This window comes from Taeniopygia guttata, chromosome 15, assembly GCF_048771995.1.
Source record: "Taeniopygia guttata chromosome 15, bTaeGut7.mat, whole genome shotgun sequence".
In the NCBI taxonomy this organism is placed as follows: Eukaryota; Metazoa; Chordata; class Aves; order Passeriformes; family Estrildidae; genus Taeniopygia; species Taeniopygia guttata.
Window position 1 is genome coordinate 2,625,773 of NC_133040.1, and position 24,491 is coordinate 2,650,263.

Here is a 24,491-nt window from a genome sequence, read left to right on the forward strand (position 1 = left end):
GTTACTCCAAACTTCTTAAAGCAGATCCAGTTTGTTCCATCAAACCTGAGGAGGGTTACTGTTCCTCTCCAAAATTCATGGTTGTCCCCCACCCTCAGTACTGCTGAACGCCACATCCACTGCTCCTGAGAGAACAGCAGCTTGGCATTGCTCCTGAACAGGGACTTTAAAAAGAGGTGAGCCAGTCACCATCAGTGGAAATGGTCCCTGGTTGTGAAGACTGTCATCTTTTGGACACATTCCTCATGAGAGGTGTAAGATGACTCTAGAATGTTTTCATAGTTAAGCTCAAGTATCCCCTAAACACATTCTAAGGAGGTTCCCATTGCAAACATTTAGGACCGCTACCACCCAGAAGAACATGCAGCAGGGCTTTCCCTAGTGATGTGAGACCAAATACAGCTTTATTTACACACAATTCAACAAGTTAATACATTAGTTCAACTTTCCTGTCTGCACACAAGAGAGTCTTCACAGCATCCGAGCAGGAAAGCCAGAGCAGCTCTTTTCCTGTGTGTACAGACTGGTAACTGACGGTATGCAAGAATGTGATTAAGTACACAAGGGTTACATTGAAACATTTCAACCATTTAAGTCAGTAAAAACACCCATGCTACACTCTAATGAAGTTTCAACTACATTTGGCTTCCTGCAGATCAGCTGATCTATACACAACTGTGTATAGATAATAAGATCAAAAGCTAAACTTGATAGTGAGTTTTGTTCAAAACATCGCCATTTGGATTGAGTTTAATGGACAACTATTTATAAAACTTTCCTCATACACCTGCAGTGCCTTTCAAATCTCCAAAGCATTTCAAACTTATCCTCGAAAATGGCTATTTTATGTTCTGTCATCTTTTCCCAGACACAGGGAAAAACTGCTAAGAAAGTCAGAATAGATTTTTTCACTGCAAATACAGATTCAAGCTATCAAAGTCGTGTGTTCCTAATGAAAAATTCTCCCCATATCCAGAGAGAAAGATAAGAAATGCAAGAATACAAGTTCAATATTGAGAGTTGAAGATAGACCTCTATCTATTGTAGGTCCATATAAAGCTAAAGAACACAGTGCTCTGCTTCTCAGGAAGCTGCCTCTGTTTTGTTGTATTTTCCATAAATGCTAATAAGACTTTATAATGTATGACTTAAAATTCTTCATTAAGAATGCCTTCTAATTCTTTAGAGAATAAATGAAAGCAGGATTAAACAAGAAAAAGGAAACATAATGATCTTCAAAAACCAATGCATCACACAAAGTGGTCAAAACTAGATATAATAAAGTCCACTATTTTCCAAAGCTGGCTTGAGTTTGAAATCAACCTACAGTGTATTTGCCCAAGAATTGTCCTGTCAGGCAAGAGCAGACGAGTTTTTGTCAGAAACATTTATTAAACAAAGCTCATACTAACATGCACATATAGTCAAGTTAACACCCCAAATAAAAAAAACAATTCGGCCAAGACCAAAATTATCTTCGCTTCTGGAAGATGTTGCCACGGCCCATACCACGGCCTCTTCCTCTTGCAGCCACTGAAGAAAGAAAACATCAGGGATGACATGAATTTGACATACCTGCATATTTATCTCAACAACTGACAAGCAAAACATCAACAGAACTCAAGGTCTCCTACTCAGAAGCAAGGAAATGCTCAGAAAGTGATGTGAGAGCACAGAGTTCTGTGAGAAGAGCCATAATGGTCCCACAGTCTGGCTCCTCAGGACAACTGCAGCTGATATTCAGACATCTCATGTTCCTTCTGACACACAAACCTGTGTCACTCAAGAGATTTGAAACCCCACACTCTTGCAAGGTTTTGCAACATGCAGTAAGTTACATCCCCACATAAACGTTACTGCATGCTAACCAGGGACTTTGTGGCACATGACTGTTACTCAACTACCTAACAACTAGACTGATCCCCTGAGAAAGGCACAAATGAGAGTGAAGTACAGAAAAGGTAATAATTACAGCTTCCCAGCAGCTCAAGTACCATCTTTGTAACTAAAGCTGTTTTCCTACAACAGCTCAATAAGAACACCTGAATCCTTCCCTAAGCATTTCAAACAGCTGGTGGCCACAGCTGCAGGAAAACAGAACTCTTAAATTTAACAGAAAGGCTCTGTTTAATAAGGCCACTCACTACCTCTAAATTACTGTAGCATCAATATTCATCACATCACATTCAGGTAATTGGGACAATTTGAGTCTTGACTCTCACTCTAAGATAAAATATACAGAAAAACACTGTATGAACCAGTAATCTTTTCACTTCTTACTGATTAGTCTCCTCAGTGACAGAGATGAGTCTTCCAGTTCTACAGAAAAACAGGGGGAGGCATCATGAACAAACTGTACATACCTTGAGCTTTGAGAATAGCTGCTTTCCCTCGCCCAGCTCCAGAACCCTGGTTTTTATTCTTCATGCTCTTTAGCATAGGAGCATTCTTCAACATATCTGGTAAGATGAGAAACCGTATCTTGCTGCCCCTGATGTACACCTGCTCGAGCTGTGCCACCCGTCCATCTCTGTATGTCACTGTTATGTTGGACATCTGGAAGGTCAAAATCAGTCAGTGCTCAGACAGGCCTCACGACCATTTAAACACACCCCATGCCTGCTGCCCAGGACTTTTGCTTTCTCACCAGTTTACAAATTGGCGTTATCAGCATCATTATTTTTGTTTTCTTATATGCAAATAGTTTTAATAAAGCTATTCTAGTACTAACAATTGGGAAAGCATTCTGATGTCAATGATCACTTGCCTGAAGTAAAAGTTAGGCCCTATTGGAACGACTATAGTAATGTGCATCAAATAAGCTTCAGTTTCTTAAATCAAGGTTTTTTTATTCTTACACTCAGTGGTTTTAAACAAAGAACTCTGGAAAAACACTGTTCACAAGACAGACTCTTAAAATCTCTGATCCTACTGACTGGGATGCCCAATCCTACTCTGAACTTGGAAATAAGCTCTGGCCTCTTTGGAGCATTCTGTAATGCTGAATCCACTTCAACACTGTAAAAAACAGCACCAGTACAGTTTGTTTGTTTGTTGTTTTTTTTTTAATCCCAGAACTAAAAGCAACAGTCTTTTAATCAAGTTTTCAGCCTTCTGAGGCCCAGAGGAGCCAACCGTTCCTCCATCCTTGTGAAACAAAAGATACCTGACAATTCATGTTGTCTTCAGCTTCGATAAGTTTGCCTCGATAAACTTCTCCTGTATTGGTCTCACAGGTCACGATGTGGCCCTCGGCCTCGTGCAGGACCTTGATTGGCACTCCAATCGACATGGCTGCAGCGCTGTGGCTCTACACCTGAGGCACAAGGAAAACAAAAGCTTTATTACAAAGGAAGATGCCGAATAAGCTCCAATTACACAATCCACCATCCCTTCCATTAGTGTAAAGCATCGATTTTCTCACATTTATAACACAACATGTGTTTTGACTATGCATCAATAACACTTCTCTAGAGACGTGCCCATGAAGACTTTAAACACCACCAGTCAGTCTTTTTCCGGTCTCTTCTGGGAAATTCACTTTTAAGGACCACAAAACAAACCACTCGTACCTCCATGGGAGGAGCCCCAGGTGGATCCCACAGCGGTACGGCCGCGCTCGGGGCGCAGAGCCAAGCACGGGGCCCTTTCGTGAGGGAGCCGGGGCCCCTCAGCCCTCCCGCACCTCGCCGCTCCCCAGCCCTCCCGCACCTCCCGCACCTCGCCGCTCCGGCCGGGCCCCTCCGGCCCCTCCGGGGATGCGGCACGCTCGGGCGCCTCCCCAGAGCCCAGGGAGCCATCGAGCCCCGCGGGGAGCCGAGGCCGCACTCACCGCCCGCGCCGCTCCGCTAATGGCCTCCGCCGCCTCCCGCCCTGCTGCGCGCCCCGGAACCGGAACGCGGCGCTGGGGGCGGCGCGGCCCGTCCCGTCCGCTCCCGCCCGGGGCCAGCCCGGCAGCCCCGCCGCGCCCCGGCTCCGGGGCAGCGCTGCGCGCCCCCCGCCCGCCGTGTCATGCCCCTGCCCGCCCGCACGCCCCGCCGCTCTCCTCGCCGCCACGGCGCGGGGCGAGCGCCCCGGGGCCCGGCCCCCCTCAGCCCCCGCCTCCGGGAGGAGCCAGCGCCGGGCCCCGGGGCCGCGCCGCCGGCTCGGCGGGGCCGGCAGTGAACGGGCGGCGGGTGCCGCCACCGCCATGAAGAGCCCCCGGGAGGCCGGCGAGCCGCCGCCAGGTCAGTTCGGGCCGGCGGGGCCTCCGCGGGCAGGGGACGGCGGGGAGGCGCAGTCCGCCCGCGGAACGGGCCGGGGACAGCGCCCGGCGGGCGGCGGGCGGCGGGTGCGGGCCCCGCCGGAGCTGCCGGCGGCCTCCCGGCCCCGCCGAGCCGCGCTGCCCGCAGCAGCCATGTGCAGTTACCGGCTCCGTCGGTAAGGTGGTGGCGGCGGGGAGCTGGCCGAGCGCAGAGGGGTTCGCAGGGTGATTTGCAGGCAGGGCATAGACGCGCTGGTCTCCCGTGTCGGGACGGCAGCGAGCCATCGCTGAAGAGCTCTAGGTGTGCTGGGAAACAGGTGACTGGAAGCTGGACGGCCAGGAAAACTTGTTATTGCTCTCTGAAGCTTTCACGTAGAAAACATGTACTCCTTGGTTAATGTGGGACTTCGTAGAGGCCCTGGCTGTTTACAAAAAGGGGACAGATTCATAACATACTAAGAAGAAATTATGATAAAATACTTGAGAAGTCCTGGTTTGAAGACAAATGGGAATTGGTTTTCTTTTTTCTTTTTTGTTATGATACTTGAGAACACCTTAAGCTAGATGAATTTAAAAGACTGAATATATCAATTGGTATGCTATTCTTTAAAGTAATGACTAAACAGGGGCACAACTAGGAAAAATATAACAACGTTATCTAAAAAGTTCTATAAATAATATTACCCCAAAACTAAACAAATCCACGTGATGTCAAATGCATTTTTATTCCCATCATAAAATCTAGAGGACCTTGTTAACCAAGCTTCTCGAAGGCCTTTTCTATATCAAAGGTTATTGAGGAAAGCCCTTTGTGATTAACTTGTTTTGATCAATGCTGAAGTAGCAATGACAGACACAACTGTCCAAGTCCTGCTAGTGGTGAAACTGAAACCACCACATTGCCAACTCCGTAAAAAGAAAAAACTGAGGCAGAGGATGGAACTTGTATTTTGGGACTTTTTGGCAGAGTTTATTAATTTTCCCTCTCTACTGAGGTTTTGATGGAATTAACACAACTGGTACCACTTGTGAGTTTTAACTTGTGAGTTTTGTTTAAATTCTGCAAATCACCATCCCTGAGAAAAAAGACATCTATAGAAAAGGTTTAAATCTGTGGGGCTTCTAAGAGATTCCTGCCCAGAGATCTTGGTGTGTTTCTCCCAGTTTGGTTTAACTCCTCTTGTGGCACAGAAGTACAATCAGACAGAAGAGAAAAGACCTGTGTCTTACCTGCTGTTATCCAGGAGGAGACACAGCTTCAGTTGAGGGGTGGTGGGTACATCACCTCACAAAAAAGAAAAAAGAAACTTCCAAGGGAAAAGGGGGTGGAAAGCCAGTGATCTAAGTATGGGACAATGAAGGAGTATGAGATTAAACCAAATGCTTACCTGTACAGAAATACTAACCGTATGTTCCCCTAAGAAAAAAATCCACCTGCCAGTCAGACAAAACCACATTCCTAAGTTTCCATGGTTGTAGTGCTGAGAACAGGCTGACTTTTTATGGCATGGAAAAACATTCCTGTATGGATTGACATTGTTTGTGTTCTGCTCACACAGTTGACTGCATCCAGCTGAAAGTGCCAGTGATTCAGCAGCTGTACCACTGGGACTGTGGGCTGGCCTGCTCCAGGATGGTGCTTCAGTAAGTGGCTCTCTTACAGTGGGAAATCCCATTCCATGGGGAGGGGTAGCAGGAAACAAATCCCAGGGAGAAGAAGTGTGTTTGAAGCAGCCATGAGTTCAGTCTTAGGAGAGCAGCAGTTTTTGAGGTACCCTTGGACAATGACAGCTGCTTGGGCCTGGCCCAGCTCTCCAGCAGGAGCGAGGGAAAACATAAACTGAAGTGAACTTCGGACTCTCTTGAATAATTGACTAATTACACAGATGCAGAATACCTAATCAGCTCTATGAACTTTGCAGGCTGGCATGCACAAGCACATAGAAAGTCTTGCCTCTTTTCTGTTGTTAAAATTCAGAACCCATAGTTAGCTGTGACTCATCTGATTCCTTTTTGTATTTTCAAGTGATGGGTAGGTGTATCTCAGTTTATGAGCGTGTGCTGTACCTGTGCTACCTCTGTCCTGCTGAGCCCCAGCCTGTGGGATGAGTGTTTGTGTTCCAGGAGTAGTTTCAGCTTCAAAATTGTGTTGCCCTCTGGGGTTTTTTTGTTTATTTTTGTTTTTACCGGTTTTTTAACTAGTAGCTGTCCTGCTGAACTCCTCTTTCCTTCCACAGAGGAACATGAGCTTAGGTGCAGGAGAAATACCTATTTAGATGTCCACTTAGTAGATATGAAGCAGAAGATTTTCATTTCTCTCCATCCCTTCTGCCAAGACGTTAGTCCGTGTGCTGGTAATTTCCCATCTTGACTACTGTAACCTCTATTCCCTTTACCTCTTTGCCACTCCAGTCTGCCCAAAACTCAGCTTCCAAGATTAATCTTCTTACCCTGCTGATCTGACCTTGTTTGCCCTGCATCCTCAATTCCAGTTGCTTTTTATTTTTTATCATTTACTTCTATTTGTTTTCTTACTTTCAGAACTCCCTGTAACTACCTTGCCCTGCCCCTTTGCAACCTGTGCCAAGCTTCCTCCTGACTTCCATCTCCCACTTTCTTCCTTTTGTGTCATCAGTGCCTAAGACAAGTTTACTCTGAATATTTACTGAGTTCCTTTATGGCTCCTCCTTTTAAAATCCATCTATTGTGTGAAGGAAGTTTTAGTCTTTAACTCTTCTTTCTCTGTTGGCTGTAATACACTTATACATTACACTGTAAACCCTTCAGGACAGAGTTCTATACCAGCTTGACTCTGGTACAGCACCTGTACACTTCTAGCACTCTAAAATAGTCAAGGCATCACACATTTTCAATTTTAAAAAGTCAGCAATAAATCCGGTTAAATATTCCCTACTCCCTTCCCTTAAATTTCTGTCTCCTTTGTGGGTTGCTTTGGTTTTGGGGCTTTTTTTTTTTTTTTTTTTTTGTTACTTCTTAGCCAAGCCTATTGTTTCGGTTTTTATGTGTTGTGATGTAGAGGCTTGGGCTACAGCACACATTTTGCTTCTCCTAAGATCTGTGCTTCTCTTCCCCTGCCTTTCTTGACACTATAGGTACCTGAATAATTTGGACAATGATGAGTTTCAGAAAGCCATCCAGGAACTCCAGTTAACAAAGAGTATCTGGACTATTGACCTGGCCTACCTAATGCGGCACTTCGGAGTTAAGCATAAATTTTGCACCCAGACACTCGGAGTGGACAAGGGCTACAAAAATCAGGTCAGTATTCTCATCTACAGGGGGAGAGCAGGCAGCTTTAAAAACCTTGAGTGTCATGCTGTAAAAGCTCTGGTGTGTTACTGACAGTCAACCACAGTTAATTTGACCTAATGCCAGAACTGGCACAGACCTGTTCCAAAGGCGATACAATCCGGTATTGATTCCATCTTTTGAATTTTTAAAAAGTTTACATGCAGTGTTCATGAAAGGTTCTAGCCTATTTGACAGCCTTGGAGACTGAAGCCCTGTATTTATCTACAGCACAGGTACAGCCTGGGCAGCAGCAGTGTATAGCTTCCACACTTTCCCCACCACCGTGCCTCAGCCTTGACCTGGAAGATCCACCTCTAGAGGTGAGAGGGGAACTCAGCCTCCCATCCACTGAGAGCTTGGCCTCTCCAGGACTGCCAGTAAGGGGCCAAGGAGGGCCTGCAGCAGCAGTGACTTTAATGCAAGCGCCTGCCCAGTTTCCCCTGGGAAGCCAAACAGGCTTCTCTTATGTAGGCAGCTGAACAGCCACTGGATAGAAACTGCAACAGTAACTGACCAGGAGCAAATTTGATTTGTAATTCAGAGCAGAAATCCTTGTCCTGTTTCCAGCAAACTAAGGGAGATATCTTTTATCCCATAGCCAGAGCTCCAACTTAAGCAGGCCCTTGCTAGCAGACACTAAGTGGTGGATTACCCAAGGTAAACACCATTCCAGTTCAGAACTTCTGTTATTTCCACAGTCATTTTACAGGAAGCACTTTGACACAGAAGAGAATCGAGTGAATCAGCTCTTTGCACAAGCCAAAGACTGCAAGGTGCTGGTGGAGAAATGGTAAGCTGTACTCTTTCTCTTTGGAGATTCTGTGGGCCCCTGCTTTTTTTGGAGGCACAAGCTAAACTGCTGAAAGAGACTGAGATCAAGCCCTAAGCCTTTTTTTTACTGAGTGTCTTTCTGTTATATCTGTCTCATGCACATCAAGAGCTAATAATGAAGTTTGAAGAAAAATTAGTCATGATGCAAAATAAGTGATATGAAAATGCTGATAGGAGATGACTGTGTTTTGAATTTGGTTTTGCATTACACTTAGTCAGTAGGGAGTGCCTACAGCACTCTAATTGGCCATTGTTGGAATTAAGGAGAATGCTGTGTGGGTACAGAACTCATTGTTCCCAGAGCTATGCAAGCATTATGGATCTCTTGTTCTCAGACAAACATGCAAAGTACAAGTTAGCATAGGAGCTTTTGCCAAGGAGACCATGAAATAAGGAACTCCAGGAAAGAAATGCAAACCCAGAAAACTGCAGAATTTTCAAAATCAGCAGTGAAATTCTATTGGGAAATGACTAAGCATCCAACTTGAGCTGCATCCCTTTTTGTAGGGAAGCTGGATTTGGATTCCTGTTGTTGAAGTAGGATAAATGATTAGGGGTAAGCAAAGAAGAGAGGATATGGGGCAGCCACAATAGCATTTGAGTGCTGAAGCATAACTTACATTTAGCAGAATTGAGTGTTCTTTCTAACATGCGTGGAGTCACCTTCACTTTAATTACAGCTGTGACAGGACAGAAGGGATACTCAGTCCCTCATGCTTTTGCAGTCTTAAGACTGTGGCCTTGATCAAGGCAGGGACAGTGGATGTATCTGCAGTACTGAGGCTGGGGCATCGGAGTGTGGAAGTGACACTGGGAAGGGTTAAATAAAAAGCATGTGAGTTCAGTCAGCTGGTGTACACAGCACAGACATGTGGAACAGATCCAAGTGATGAGTTTCTCACCCATGTGGAACACACCATCTGCCTCAGTGAAGGACAGCTTTTAACAGATGAGGTTATAGGTGATGTTTGGTGAATACTTACTCGCTGTAGAAATAAAGCCTCAAGAGTATCAGGCCAGGAGAATCACAGTCCTGTGTGATTTGGGCACATCTTAATTTGGTTAGTAGTTACACAACGTTTAACCACTCAGTTGATAAAGATTTGGTGTTTCAGAGATAAGCTTTTCTAACAGCAAGAGAACACTTAAAATTTTCCTAAAACAGAAGTCCCTCAAGTTACTGAATGAGTTGCCAGCTCCTTTAATTCTCTTCTCGGGCATCTGACATGTCATCTCAGAATGTGTTACTACAGAATCCAGAGCTGTTGCTCTGCACTTCAGCAGCAGCAACGAAATGAAAAGGCCTCAAATGCTACAGGTTCTGTCAGGCTTTGTCCATAGCAAAGCCTGCAGGGTTTGCCAGCACAGAGCTGTCCCTGTGAAACAGAACTGCATCTATAGTGTATGTATAGTATATCTATGAAGTGCCAGCTGCACTGTCCACCATCGGGCACTTTGTTTACACCAGCCTCTTTAAATAAGTGTGTCTTTTTCCTTGCAGCACAGTAACGGTTCAAGACATCCAAAACCACCTGTCCCAGGGTCATGTAGCCATTGTCCTTGTGAATGCAGTCCTGCTACTGTGTGATCTTTGCTCAAGTCCTGTCAAATACTGCTGCTTCCTTCCCATCGGACAGAAGTGCTTCTGCAGGAGCCCTGACTACCAGGGCCATTTCATTGTGTTATGTGGCTACAACAAAGCCTCAGGGAGTATTTACTACAACAACCCTGCCTATGCTGACCGTGAGTAGCCTGTCCCTTTTGGATGGATTCTCAGCCAGTGCATTACTAATGAGCCTGACACAGAGCCACAGATGGATCTCCCCTCACAGTGCACAGGCATTTCAAGCATCACTACCTAATTATGCTATGTTAATCAGATCAGTGCTGCATTTTGTGGTGTGATTTAGTGGGAGAATTCAGATAGGCATTCTAGCAATTGGCTTGTTTGGCTTTCAGATGGGTTAGTGAGAGATGCTGAAATGTGTATGTGCAGAATACAGCAGAAGGGCCAATTTGGTACCTGCCTGCAGCATTACTTCAGTGAGCTCTCAGTGAGCTCTTTAAGGTGAAAAATCTACCTGAGTAAAGCTGTAACCTAAGCTGCTGGGTGTAATCTCTGTACTACTTTGGTTTGTGGATGTTGTTACAGCCCATGTAAGACCCTTTCACCAGCAAATCCTTCTGAATTTTTTGTAACATTTTGTTCCTCCGTCCCAGGAACATGCTGCACCAGCATCAGTAACTTTGAGGAAGCCAGGACAAGTTATGGCACAGATGAAGATATTCTGTTCATCTACACAGACAGCTGACACCCACCCAGGACACTCCTGCTCCTTCCTGCACAGCCTGCAGGGCAGCTGGCTGCTCGACTCAGGACTCCCCTGCACACACCTCACTCCTGGACTGCAGTGGGACCTTCAGCAAGGGAGGCTTTAGAGACATTGACAGGACTATACTGCAATGCTGTCTTTTATCTTTTTTTTTCTGATGGTGTATCTGATTTTGCAATATCTGTCTTTTTTTTCCCCCTATTTTTCAAAATTGCACATTCTAAAATAGAGGCCCAGAGCCTCTTCACTTTCAGCTTATTTTCAAATTAAACACATAAGAAAAAAGCACCAAATTTATGAACTTTAACACTTGGTGATATTTGCATAGGTTTAGGTAAACAAAGAAAAAAATAGAAAATACCTGTTTCTCTCTCTGTCAAAGCATGAAGGGCTGCTCTTCATACAAAATCTATGGATTTGAAGTTCAGCAGAATATTATAAAAGGAAAAAATATTAATTTAAACCACTTTTAAATAACAAAAAAAAAAAAAAAAAAAGCCTTGCTGGCTCATCAGTATCGTCTGCAATGTAGGAAACTTCCCATGTACCAAATTCACAGAGATTTAGCATTTATGCAACTGCAATACTAGAATTACTCCCTTGAACTACAAACTCAATCTCTTTTGGCTAAATCCTCTTGGATGACTGCTCAGAGCTCCATATTGCTCCAAAACTTTAGGTAGAAAGATTTTATTTGCACTTGGAAGTCTTTACTGCTCTTTGCAAAAAGCTCTGAATGTTATGCCACCCACATGTGCCAGTTTCTGCAGAATCCATTCTAAATACGAACATTCTGAATATTTAAACTTATTAAGCAAATGCAGAAAATTATCATCCACACTAATGGTATATATTTTGTGTGTAAAGTGTAAATATCTGACAGCATCTACTGCATTGTATCTAAAACACTAAATCATAATTTGAGCCAAATTTTGCTGTTAAGTGTTCACTGACCTTCTCAGAAGAGCTAAAATCAATTAAGAAAAGAGGAAATACAAATATACCTTTAAAAGTAAAAAGGCAGGAACTTAAGATTTTTCTAGCTGTTATAGTACAGCTGTATTTGGATTAAGTTGTTGCTGTATTGAGACATTAAGTGAAATTGGTAGCAGCCCATTCATAGCCCTTTCCTCTGTTACCTGAGGAGCACTCAAGTATAAGAAAAAGCCACTTACTTCAGCTTCATCCATCCTCCTTTCTTATAAGTCTCAATCTTCCATCCTGCCTATATGAAAGTGAGTAGGAAAATCAGCACTGATATAAAACTAGGAAAAGTTCTACTTTAAGACAGAGATCCCACATCTCTGGCATGGTTTTAGGAAAAGAACTGTTCAAGTTCTGAAACTGTGGATATAATAAACAGGAATCTACTTTCAGCATAGAAAGATTTTTTACCAAGATAAACATTTTCTTTTATCAGTTGTAAACTAACTGAAAAGTATCCAGTCCTGACTAAGTAGTTAGTAAACTCAAGAGTGCTCCTTTGTACAAAGGCAGAAAATAGTAACAGACATCTAAAATGCAGTAACCCTTAAAGAATTCCAAACAAAAGTGCAAGACAGGAAATTTTGTGTGTCAAGTTTTGCTTATCATTGGTGAAGTTTAAATACATTTTGGCAGTGATGAGCAGTGGGTAGGATGTGATTGATGTAGATCCAGTCCATCAGTGCCACCTCCCTCAGAATCCCTCCAGAAGAAAGGTACAAAACCGGTTGTAGACAATGCCTTTCAACTCCTCCAGAGTAGATAACCAGAAGACTCCTGATCTGGGAATTCTTATGTCCAGGGCCAAAATTGTGATGTTTGATTTTGAAAGAGTGAATTAGCTTTGTTAATTATTAACAGGTATGGAAGCTACAGGCTGTTAAGAGTACCTCCTTAACCCATGCAGTTTCAGGTAGGTAGTTCATTTAATACCATTAAACTGACACAGGATTTATCTTAGAGCAGGCTTGATTAGTTGAGTAAAAACAATTCTTACAAAGGCTTGTAATTGGCATTCAGCATCTTAGTGTTTCCATTACCAAAAGTGAATCCTGGGCATATAGAAAACATGAAGTTAAGGGCAAGCTTAGTTTTCTGAAGTGCACACACAGGTGTAACAATGTTGACTGCTCAGTGACGGTACCCAGGGTTTAAATGCTTCAACAAAAGTGAAAGATAAACAAAGCTGTTTAAGCTTTTGCAGACAAAAGGAGAGGTCCACTTTTACAACAGGATCTCATACAGCTGCCAAATGGAAAATGGTGGTGAGAGATGAAAACACAAGGAAGAAGCAAAAGCCAAGTGGAAAGACTGAGTATATGACACAAATTCAACTGAAAAAGCAGCTCACTGCACAAGCGTCCAGAACACCTGCATTTTCTGAAACTTTGTTTCCTATTACAAGATTGTCTATCAAAACACTCTGAAAATGTTCTGTTGCTTTGTTTCTGTCAGGATGTCAATAGCAGAGGAAGGGGATTTTACATGCAGGGATTTTATACATAAATATATTTTTATTTGTAATTAAGCCATTCTCAATAAAGATTAAGCTCACAAATAACCTGGTAACATAATGTAGCAAGTGCATTTTATTAACAGGTTTATTAGAAAAAATGTTTTTGAAAATCTGAAACTGTAATTTAGAAAAACAAAAACAAGAGTTCAAATATTTATTACTATTATTAGCTATAAATTCATAGTTGCTGGGCTGTAAATTGTATTTAGTCTGCATTGCCTAAACACCCATTGACATCACCCAAAGCATATGAAGCAAAATTTCAGAATACAGTACTACCTAAGAATAGCAAATGTATCATCACTACCTTTGTTCCACAGCTGGTTTGCGTACTCTGCAGCCACCACATTTCCTAATGGAGTGCAGCCCCAGGGAAGGAGTTTTCCTTACCCACCCTGAGCTTTCTGTTCACAGTGAAAAGCCTTGCCTGTGCATTGGGCAGGGTCTCTGCTTCCCTTCAGGGCACTGAGCTTCAGAAGATACCAAAACATCTCTCTGAGCACAACTTCTGTACCTTGAAGGGGCCCAGCAAAGACACTGCTCCAGCTGTGGTTGTGTAAAAGGCAACAGAACCAAAGCAGTGCTTCTTTACAGCACCCACAGATCTTCACACAACTGGGATGTCTGGTACATTACTCAGCTATAACTGAACAGCATCAAGTACTTCATAAGCAGAAAAAGCAAACAAAACCCAGATGAAAACAATTTCTGCCTCATTTCTCCCTAAATTATGCATCTGGGCAACGAGTAAAAACCAGAAAGCAGAAACAGATGTACAATGCAAAGCTTATGTAAAACTTTTCCTGTCCTCTGAACTCATCCAATCAACTATATCACAGTGCACTGTATGTGTACCTACCCTAGAAAAACATTGGCTGTATTTCTAGCAAGGAACAACTTTAGACTCATTAATGTAAATGACAAACACTTAAGAAGCCATTTTCAATAATTTTACGTAACAGTTCTGACTCCTATTATTTAAAATTGGCTACATGAAATTAAACTGACAACATTAAAACAGCAACTTGTGATTCACAGTAAATCTATAATCCAACAGTAACTTGAATTTGTCTTGTAACATTTGAGTGTCATGAGATGCTCTCTCTTACTCTTTGATGATATTGGGTATAAAGAAAGGCTGGACTGCTTCAGCGAGCTTTTCTGCATACATTTCATATCTACCAGTCATCTGGAAAAGAAAAATCAAAGCTTCAGTTCTTTCAAGTAAGCTACAAAAGTACTTCAGTAGAAAATATTAATATCCCCTGGTTGGTTTTTTTCTATGACAATATATGATTTAATTGTCCCACACATCAAAACCATAATTCCCTCAAAATCAAGATCTCCAGTGCCTTAGCACAAACTATTTTTTATAAAAGAACTCGTATTATGTTGCCTAGGACCGTATTTCTATCTAAAAAAGAAGTGTAGTTCCACCCTGAAAGTAAAACTTTTAAATGAACACCTTCCTGTTTTGCAGCTCCCCTTCAGTAACAGTCATGTCCGCTGACTTACTACTTACTATAGCTATTCTGGATAGCTCAAAGTTCAATGTGAAAGGTGGACTTGCTTTCTTATGCATCAACAATTTTTAAAGTTATGTCAATGAAGGCAAGGGAGTGTCTCTGTAAATAGGGCTTCATGTCTTGTCCTTGACAACCAAATAACCCTGCTGCCAGCAGTAGGTTTGCATATAAGCCACTGACAGCGTTGGGGTTACTCTTACTTCACCCATTAATAATATAAAATCTCAATGGTTTGGGGAACAGAGCAAGTGCTGAAGTGTTGTAACAATACAGCACCTGATGTGGTGCCATCATCCTCTTCTGAGAGCACAGCCCACAACACTGGCTCTGAGAGAGACGAATGAATCTTTACTTAATTTGTTTAACCCCTTTGCTGCTCTAAGTTTAGCAAAGATATTCTACTGAATGCCCCTTTCAGGCATCACTGGCTGCAAACTACAGATAGCAGAGCAAGTTAAATAGGCTCCTACTTGCTGTTAAAGGTTTTCTGCAGTGGGTGAGAAAACCTGTGACCACTCTCACTCAGCAAGAACTACCTCTCACAACTGAGGAAAAGGAAACAGCTCTCCCCTGTCACGTAAACAGAACCACAGCTGTGCTTTACGTGCTAAAACCCAACAATAGCACTCCACACCATCAACATGAAATGAAGGTGCTGAAAGCACAGGAGTTGAAGACAACAAAAAATACACAATTCTACACCAATCAGCCAAAGGCCAGTGTTTTGCTTTTACTGTTTGTTTTTCCTAATCAATACAATTGCTTTTGTTCAGATACCCCTCCTAAGCTGGTAGAAGCAACGCTCCATGTGCTTCCTGACACACCAAGCCTCTACTCTGCAGTAAGGGCCTTAGACTCTTGAGGCAAAGCAAAACTAAATGCATGCCTGACTTAAAAAACTAAGAACCTCTCAGCACAACTTAATTCCATTATGGCAACAACCACATGTCTACCACAGGCATCTGTAAAATAACAAATGCAATTCTGTTCCAGAAGATGATCTGAAATTACTTCTTGGTTTTAGTCCCTATGCATGGATTAGCAATATCAGCAAAGAAATTAAGCTCTAGATAAGAAATTACTTTTTTAAATTAGAAAGCTTATTCAGCATTTCAAATCCACAGGGACTTTTCATTTTTATGTCAAACTGACATCAAAACATCTTGAATATTGCACCATTCTGTAATGCACAACAGGCAAATAAACCAGCTCTATAAAATGTCTGCTTGCAGTAGCACGGTGTTCAAAAATGACACTCCTTGCAAATGATTACTTATTTTAGATACTAGGTGATCACTGAAGAACCTACATATATTGTACAGCTGCTAGCCAAGCATTTTGGTCTATTTTGTTAGGATTCAAATCATGCTGATCTTAAGAGTGACTACGAAAAGGTTCTGGTCTTTAGCAGTACTGAGAACTGGAACAAAATATCTGTCTCCACAGAAGCAAGCAAGATGTCTTCGTCATCAACAAAGTCTATTTCCAGAGTTGCCATTTCTTTCCTTTTTTTGTTCCAACAGGACCTTTGTGTGGCCTGTTGTAAACTTGATCAGAATAAAAAAGAAACTACAGTGTTGTTTGTTTAAAAAATCTGGTCACTCCACTAAATGAGTATATAATATAGCACCCCACATAGCTTGTACTGGCACAACTGAAGGGTTAGCAAGCTGCTGTGCTGAGGCAGCCATTTCTTCAACCAGCACTGCTGCTGGACAAATTAAATCCAATTATGCCCTCTGGAAAGATGAACCAAATTAGCTTTACCTCAGAATACAAAAAAATAGTAATAAATAAGGTTTGTTAAAGCCATATGGAGTCGCTTGCAGCTATCTTAATCTGATTTAGATAAATTCAAAAGTGTGTTAAGATGGTTCAGAGATTAATATATACAGTACACAATTCCTTCTCTGTAGTTTCAACATATCCACAAATTCAAGAAGTTAATGTTGCAAGAATTTTGCCTTCAGAAAGTTCTCAGAAGCTTGTAAGTTTGGGTTTTCACTGAATTTCACTGAAACTGACAATTAAAGCCTTTAAGAATATATAATAGTACCATGTTAGATAGATCCAATGCCTGCCTCAGCTCAGCAACAAATGCCTATGTTCACTGCATAAGGAAAGCAAAACTCTTCCCCAGCAGTCCTCAGAGCTGCTGGCAATCCACGTTAAGGTCCCGAGGCGAGGGTTTTCATTTGAAACCTACTGGCCTACTTTCCCTGAATTTAGCTACTCCTTTTCCAAATCTATTTATGCTTTTGGCCTCCATAACATCCTGTTAAATTACTTCAACAATTTAAGATCTGAACTGCTAAAAAAAAAATATACAAAAGCCTTTTAACAATTGTAGCATCATAGAATCATTATCAAAGCTTGTTTGTTCTAATATTGATTTCCTTTATAGTCATGCTTACCTTAAAATTCCATTTGTCACTGACTTGCCTGCAGAGGTTTAGGTCCATCTCTGCCACCAGCAGCCCATCCTGAGTGCGGGAGAGCCCCGGGGTCCTGCTGCCGTCTGGCGCAGCCACGTAACTCGAGCCATAGAAATGGCCCAACTCATGGTGTGCTTGGAGAGATTTTTAAAAAGCATGCATTGCCATCTGCAGATAGGTATGTAACTCAGCATGCAGTGTCCCACAAAACCTGACTCCATTTCTTGGGGACTCACTGGCCTTTAGGCAAGATAATCATCTTGAAGAGTCACAGCATGATCCTAAAATAACTGCAGTTTTGACTAGGTATAATTTTCATGCACAGTACATCATCACATTATCAGGAAAATCTCCCTGCACTGCCTTTCAAATAATGTACCATTATGCTTTCCTGTTATTAAGTCTCTGGACTAAAGGCTTTGCTTTCATTGTTTTTTACTCAGCATTTAAATGAATTCTAATTGTCAAATCATACATTTTCAAAACAGCTGACAGAGATACACCCATTCTATTTTCAATAAAAGGTCAGAGGTGAAAACACTGGGATTTGAGGCACAGAAAAGATGTTATTTCATATTGCACAACTCTTGAGTTGTGCCAAAAATCAATCACATTTATTGTACTACTAAGCCATGGATCCCACTGACCTTTCTCATGCAGCTGCTAAAAACACTTAGCTCCAAAACTGGCTAAAAAAGGCTCAGGCACACTCTGGATGGAGCCACAAGCATCCACAGTTCTCACAGCACAAATTACTGTGTTGCAACATATAAGTACATACAAGAAAATCTCATACTCCTCATTAATCATTCTCTTTGAACTTCCAGCAAATCTGGGAACTGGTACTCAATGTGATTTCTGAACATACCTTTTCCACCATCTCCAGAAGTAAAGGCATTTTTGTAGTATTCCTGTGAAGTAAGAGCAATCCATAGGTGGCAGTATAATTCCATTTCATTCAAGAAATCCTTGCTAGTCTATCATATTTTGGGAGTTTATATAAATCTACAAATATTTTTTTCTGGCACACGATCAGCACTGTCTGAAGGGAGTCATCAGAGAGGCCTAGTGTCTGTGATGGATAGCGTAGAACACAAGGTCTTTTTGTATCACTGCCTGTTTTCCATACACTTTGGGGAACATGCCTCGTATCCATTTCACAAGTTTAAAGAGGCAAAAGAGGAGATATTTAACCAAACGTATCTTTTAGGATCACAAAAAAAGGCAAATGTTCACACAGCAGCAAGGAAAATTCTGGATTTTTGCAGGGAATCTAATTTTAAAAATTTACATGTAGCTTAATTGGACTAATCTGGACCTATTGCATGTGCTATTAAATTTCATTCTAGAATTTTACAGTCCAGAAAGAGATAACAGCTGTACAACAGCCACAAGTTGTGAACCGCTGACTTGAGGATATATTATTTTTTCACTCATTTTGGCTAAATTTCACCAGAGAAACTGGGAGAGTTAGCAAAAGGGCGGGTGCCTCTTACAAAGATTCAATTCAAGAACAGGAAACAGCTGCAACCAAAAAGTAGGCTGCCAGCAACAGAGGCAGCTCTCAATCTCTTCATCACTGTCCATCTTCAAATCACATCACAAACCTTAGTACAGTGGTTACCCAGCAGGGGAACCCATGCATTCTAGTGCTAGAATCCCTGCCCCAAACAAACTCATGTTCCAAGCCCTGAGTGAGGGAATGAATGAAGCCAGGAAGATACGAACCGTTCCTACTCTGTTGATGGGACACGTGAAGCAGTGGTTGGCTATGGCAGCGTTTCTGGCTTCGATTGGCCACAGCGCCTCGCTGCAAACAGAGAGGAGCAGGTATTCATTAACTGGACACTCCAGTGCTAAATCTAGACTCTCACTGTCTCACACTGCACACTTTCTGTCAAAGAAGCCACAGTTAGCTTTTAGGGAGTCAAGTCATTCAGGTGCAATTAATGTTAATCTGCAGAAGATTAATCTCAAGGGACAATGTACACTGGTCCGGTCTGGTTCAAGAGGCCTGACAGTCATAAAATTGCCAAGAGTTTAAAAAATAATTTCTCAGAAAAGGGTATCTCAGCTTGGTTCTGAAAACTGCAATTTCATACCACATTCCTAGCTGGACAGTGCAAGCTGGTAAAAAAAGTCTGAACATGACCACTACCTATTATATAGCAAAAATATTACATAAAAAATCTAAACAAACTCTCAGTTTTCAGAATACCAGCTGGATCTTGGTTAATGCTGTCTCAAAGACAGGAGACCTGCTGATGTACAGTAAATTTCTGAAAGAGAATCAGTTACTGGGAGGAGATTGGGAGCCCAAAATTCCAGGTGGAGGAGAATGCAGGCTCCTTTTTGATGACAAAACAATAAGACTACACTTCCAAGACCTCAGCAAGGTGCCTTTAAGACCCCATTGAGGGGCTCAGAGGTTCAGTTAACCCAGAAAGGAAGCAATGGCACAGATCATTTTGTGTTTTACCTGAGTGCCCCTATAGTGGCTGAAGGGTTAAAGATGATCTCTGCTCCATTGATGCTATACATGAGCCAGTTCAGAGGGTGGTGGCGTCCATAGCAGATGTTCACAGCAATTGTCCCAAACTGTGTCTGAAACACTGGGTGTCCTGTATTTCCTTCCATATAGTAAGTAGACTATAAACAAAAGAAAAAACAAAGGAAAAAATTCAACCAAACAACAAAACCCACAAAGGCAGACTTCTTAAAAAAGTGCAAAGTACCTCTAACTAAAAAAGCTTTTTAATCTGTAGATAGAAAGCTGAGGATAATATGATGAGATTTACAAAATCACTTAGGCAGTAGAAAAGATGAACACAGAAATGCCAAGGCAGCAGCAGGAGTGTGTATTCACTGAAATTATGCTTTTATACCTCCTTTCAAGCAAAGGAACTTTTTTTATGCAGCAGGCAGTGTACTTCCAAAACGCGCTGCTTTCTGAAAGTACCATCACCAGGTTTAGACAGGGACAAAGACAGCCACCCAACATTCCTTATTCAATACTGAGGATCCCCAGGAATCACACAAGTTGCAGTGGCCAGGCTGATTCCTGACAGCATCCTTTGGAGCTGATCTGAGACAGAAGAGCAAGGGACACAATCCACCATGCTGAGCCACCCAGACATGTCTGTCATCACAGAAGAAAGGTGTTCTGTAAAGCAGACCCCTCTTTATTGAAATTATCTGTTCCTTGTAACTACCACTGCCGTTGGTCCTGAAGGAAGTAGAAACACCTGAGGCCTAGAGCAAGCAGGTACAGCTGGGGAACAAACCTGGGCCTCTTGTAAGTGTGGGCCAATGGCAAAATAGATACAGGAGGGTCACCCTCTGAAACCAAGGGCTACAGGTTCAGTATGTCCAGTAAAATAATCATCTCATGTTTCTTATTTATTATCAGTTCTCATGAAATTGCACAGTCCCTTGGGCACTGCTTTGATCTCCCTTCATGTCTGTAGACAGCAGACCACATGGTGGGTGCTCACCCAAGTCTTTTTCAAAAAAATTCTGCTGAATGAATATATTTCCATTTTTTTCTCCTGTTCTCGGTTTCTTTTCTTACAACAGCAGAATAAAAACAAGACTGCTGCTGCTGTTGCTTCAGGGAATTCATCAGTTCCCATTTCTTTATTTCACACCAGAGGTCACAATCCTCTCCAGAGCAATAAAGTGTGATGTCTCAAGAAGGATTGATTTTTGTTTATAAGGCCTCCCACACATGGCTGAGTAGGCCACAGACCAACCTCTCTGTCCTTTCCATTTAGTTCTTACTCATTCATTGGGTACAATTTTAACAAGGCGCCTTTCCCATCTGCCCTACAGAGACAACCCACATGAAATAATTTAATATTTGGTATTTCCTTGAGGTTTAACTTTGTTGATAAAGAAAACAACATTAAAGTAACACAGATGAATATAATCCTTTCCTGTAGCCTGGGTGGTTTGTGAAGTTGCTTTATCAGAATTGTTCAGCTCAGAAAAGTGGACTTAATGCTTTGCTAATAAAGCTGAAGACACTGCTGTCTTGGGTAAGCACTACTCGATTCTGTAACAAGTAGATACAAGAAGAAATGCCAGATCATTTTAGTATATCTGGAAGCTATAAACAGATAGTTTTGTAGTAATTCTGGCATTTAGGATTCTAAGAACTAACTTCTTTTAGCAACTATGCAAAACTCTTAGTGAAATTCTATTTATACTTCACATGAGAAAGTAAAAATACTTTCTTTTTTTAGGTGTCTCTCATTACAGTTTCATAGCTGGAAACAACGAGTTTCTTGGAATCTGTTGATTCTCCACTAAACACTGTCAGGAAAACTGAAAGACATCATATTTTAGCACAAGCAACAGGAGTTTATTTTTTGTTGGATTACATAAAGAATAAATTAAAAAATGTGGAAAGTAACCAATGGATTTTCTAGTTACTACTTCTGCTAGCTAAAGGACAGACCTGATAAAATAATAGTAAGAATCAGAATAATTGTTAAAAATACAAGGTAAGACTGGTGACTGACACACTGTGCCAGAAATTCATTGTGTAGAACTCTATTAACAGCCACCTCTGGAGAAACTCAAACCAGCCTGATCAGGTCTGCGAGCAAGGTCAAAACTTCCAGAGGTCTTTGAACACAAAGTTTTGAGACCCAAAATAACTTTTTACATTAACAAAAAAGCATCTTAGGTTCTGAAGCTTCAGTTTGATGACTGGAGCAGTCATACAGGGAACAAAAGCAGCTGCAGGTATACAGCAGCTTTCAATGCTTAGCAGAAATGCCTCTGTTAATTACTCACTTCAACTGACAAGGAGAGATTTAGTCAGGTAAGACAATGTATTTTTAGACTTCAGTTAATTTTTAATCCTGATCTTTCTGCTTGTGATATTTCTTTGGATGGATAAACACATTTCAGACCTACCAGTCATTGCCTTTACTGCCAGTTCAGTTTCTGATTCTGGAGGATGGCCCAAAACCTGCTGGGGGCTTCAGCTGCAATAATGCCATTAGTGAACAGAAGATGCCATAAACCAGCTATTCAATCAGGGGCACAATGAATTAAGGGATTCTGCTCGAATAAGCACAAGCAAAAGAACTGTCATTTCCAAGACAACCTCACAGGGAAACAGAGAAAGGCTGTAAGTAATGTTCATGAAACAATTACCCTGCAAATTAAAGTAAGTTCAATGTGCACACATGACAAAACTACCCAAGCCAATGATGCACAACAAACATAACACAGCTGTAACTTAAACAATCTTTTAAAGGATACTTTTGAAGTTTCACTGTCCAAGAAAGAGTACCTAACAAGATTCAATGTAATTTTTCCTTTAAGACTCATCACTCTCACAAAAATTAGTCCTTCTTGATAAATTAACTATCACTTCATCCCAGAAAAACTGATTCAACAGTAAGTGAACCACATTTTTTAGAAACACATTGCATTTCCTGCCACTGTGACTCTGACACAACATGTGCTGGCACAAACAAGAGCTGCAAGGTAAGACTAACTTGATTGTCACAATACTGCATCTTACCTCATTGAAATCTCCAACCCTTGGAATGTGATTTTTCCTACTTTTGCCAAGGAGTGCTCCAGAATTAGAAATGACCACTGCAGTATTCCACAGAATTCCACCATGCAGCTCATCTCGCTCCAGGATTGGAGACACCACAACCATATTGTACTTCTTTGCAAGCTGCACAAATGAACACAATTCCCCTATTAGACACCAGCCTGCAGGACCCCAGAATGACAGACACCACAGATAGCTGGAAATAGATAATTAAAAGAAAAGGTAAAACGGCATTACATGTTAACTAGAAATGTTAAATAACACAGGTATGAGTGAGAAATACAGCAAATTTTGCCTGCCAGTTCACTGGCATATTGTCTTTTCCTTCAAATTATGCCAGCTGGTCTTTATTTTGCTTGGTTTGTTGGTTTTTTACCTCTTGACAGAATTTTGTTGTTGGCCCATCCTCTGCTGACTCTGCAAATTCAGTCCAAGGAAGTTTCTCTCTTGTACAAAAAGCAAAGGGCATGGCTGGAAAACACCAAAGCAAGGCAAAATGTACAAAAATGTTAATGTCACTCAAGAAATACATGATATTTGCATGAAAAAATTAAACAATTAAGAATTATTCAACTGTTTTCCTTCAACTGTTAAAGGCAAAAGCTATTTAAAAATATTTTTTGCCAGGGCAAGGAGTTTTGAGCTCACACAGGGCAAACCAGAAGAGAATGGATGCATTTAGTGAAGTCTCAGCAGGGGTAGAAAGACAATATACCCCAGTACACTGTGAACAACCTGTTTTCACAAACATTTCATGGGCCTTCACTTGCCCATGAAAGTGAAGGGTTTTGCTTCCATTAAGCCTCAAACACCCCATGTTAACTAAAAACAGATTTTTAAATTTTAATACCTGTCTAGAAAAAAAAAACCCCCAAAGTTTTAGGAGAAAAAATAAAGAGGAAAGGATCATAAAGGATGCCAGGAAGGAGCTCCAAATATCATACGGCAGTTTTCAACACAACAGACCCCTCATATCTGCTCCATATAGTTCTGCTACCTCAAGACAGTTTGGGTTTTCCTTTAGGAAGCAAATCACTACAGTCAATTGTTGTATCTTGGAAGATTTCTACTGTTCACTTACAGGACACCTGTTAAAATAGAGGGCACCTGACATCTGACAGCCTAAAGAACCACAGGAAATACTCACTCCAAGCCTCCTGGAAACACACAATGTTGACCCCACACATTGCAGCCACTCCCACGATCTCCTCGATGCGTCTGTGCAGAGCAGCCACCTGATTGTGAGAAATGTCAACTGTTAAAAAAGCCACATGTTCTAACTCACCTCTGTCAACTGCCTGCTTTTACACCCTTTGTTCACACAGAGTTTATCTTGTTCTATACTTAGTGCCACTGCTTTCAGGGGGAGTAACTCGATGTATCATTCCTGAACACTGATAACAGAGTCAGACATAGATTTTTAAAAGCATTTAGATGATGGAAATAGAGAAAGTATTCCAATGGGATTCTAATTCCATGGTTGCAACATTTATATAGCTGGAAATTCACTGCTGCCTGAATTTCCAAAGCTGAAAAATATAATCAGAATTATCAAAAACTATAATTTTTCTGCTTCTGTTCATTGTAAACAACCTACAGGATCATGTTAAGCCCTCTGTCCTAAGAGCTAAGTAATTATTATAAAGAAAAATCCTCAAAGTACTTATTAACTAGTTTTCTAGAGTATTCTACATAAAGATAAGCATAGGTGTAGTACTTTGCATTGATACTTT

At 41.6% G+C, this 24,491-nt stretch overlaps 3 protein-coding genes across 6 annotated transcripts in view; 1 reads left to right on the forward strand and 2 right to left on the reverse strand.

The window, feature by feature from the left end:
- Positions 1 to 382: 382 nt before the first annotated feature.
- On the reverse strand, positions 383 to 3,964 carry SNRPD3 (small nuclear ribonucleoprotein D3 polypeptide). Of its 2 annotated transcripts, none has more exons than XM_012578011.5 (4): positions 3,824 to 3,964; positions 3,167 to 3,316; positions 2,364 to 2,556; positions 383 to 1,533 (listed from the first exon to the last, which is right to left on the reverse strand). In XM_012578011.5, exons 2-4 carry the CDS (start codon positions 3,290 to 3,292, stop codon positions 1,472 to 1,474), a joined length of 381 nt encoding a protein of 126 aa, XP_012433465.1. In that variant the 5' UTR covers positions 3,293 to 3,316; positions 3,824 to 3,964; the 3' UTR covers positions 383 to 1,471.
- On the forward strand, positions 3,964 to 13,277 carry GUCD1 (guanylyl cyclase domain containing 1). Its single transcript, XM_002196767.7, has 6 exons — positions 3,964 to 4,226; positions 5,803 to 5,887; positions 7,357 to 7,522; positions 8,254 to 8,345; positions 9,888 to 10,129; positions 10,607 to 13,277. Exons 1-6 carry the CDS (start codon positions 4,190 to 4,192, stop codon positions 10,696 to 10,698), a joined length of 714 nt encoding a protein of 237 aa, XP_002196803.3. The 5' UTR covers positions 3,964 to 4,189; the 3' UTR covers positions 10,699 to 13,277.
- UPB1 (beta-ureidopropionase 1) overlaps positions 13,275 to 24,491 on the reverse strand; it is a 28,968-nt gene continuing 17,751 nt past the window's right edge. For 2 of the 3 annotated variants that reach the window (XM_072936194.1, XM_002199876.6), the window contains exons 3-10: positions 23,906 to 23,993; positions 23,135 to 23,229; positions 22,720 to 22,881; positions 19,660 to 19,829; positions 18,909 to 18,990; positions 18,049 to 18,091; positions 17,160 to 17,314; positions 13,275 to 14,408 (exon numbers count right to left, since the gene is read on the reverse strand). In XM_072936194.1, the coding sequence (XP_072792295.1) occupies positions 14,325 to 14,408; positions 17,160 to 17,314; positions 18,049 to 18,091; positions 18,909 to 18,990; positions 19,660 to 19,829; positions 22,720 to 22,881; positions 23,135 to 23,229; positions 23,906 to 23,993 (879 nt within the window). In that variant the 3' untranslated portion in view covers positions 13,275 to 14,324. The remainder of the gene's footprint in view (positions 14,409 to 17,159; positions 17,315 to 18,048; positions 18,092 to 18,908; positions 18,991 to 19,659; positions 19,830 to 22,719; positions 22,882 to 23,134; positions 23,230 to 23,905; positions 23,994 to 24,491) is intronic. The other variant, XM_072936195.1, reaches the window with a different exon arrangement.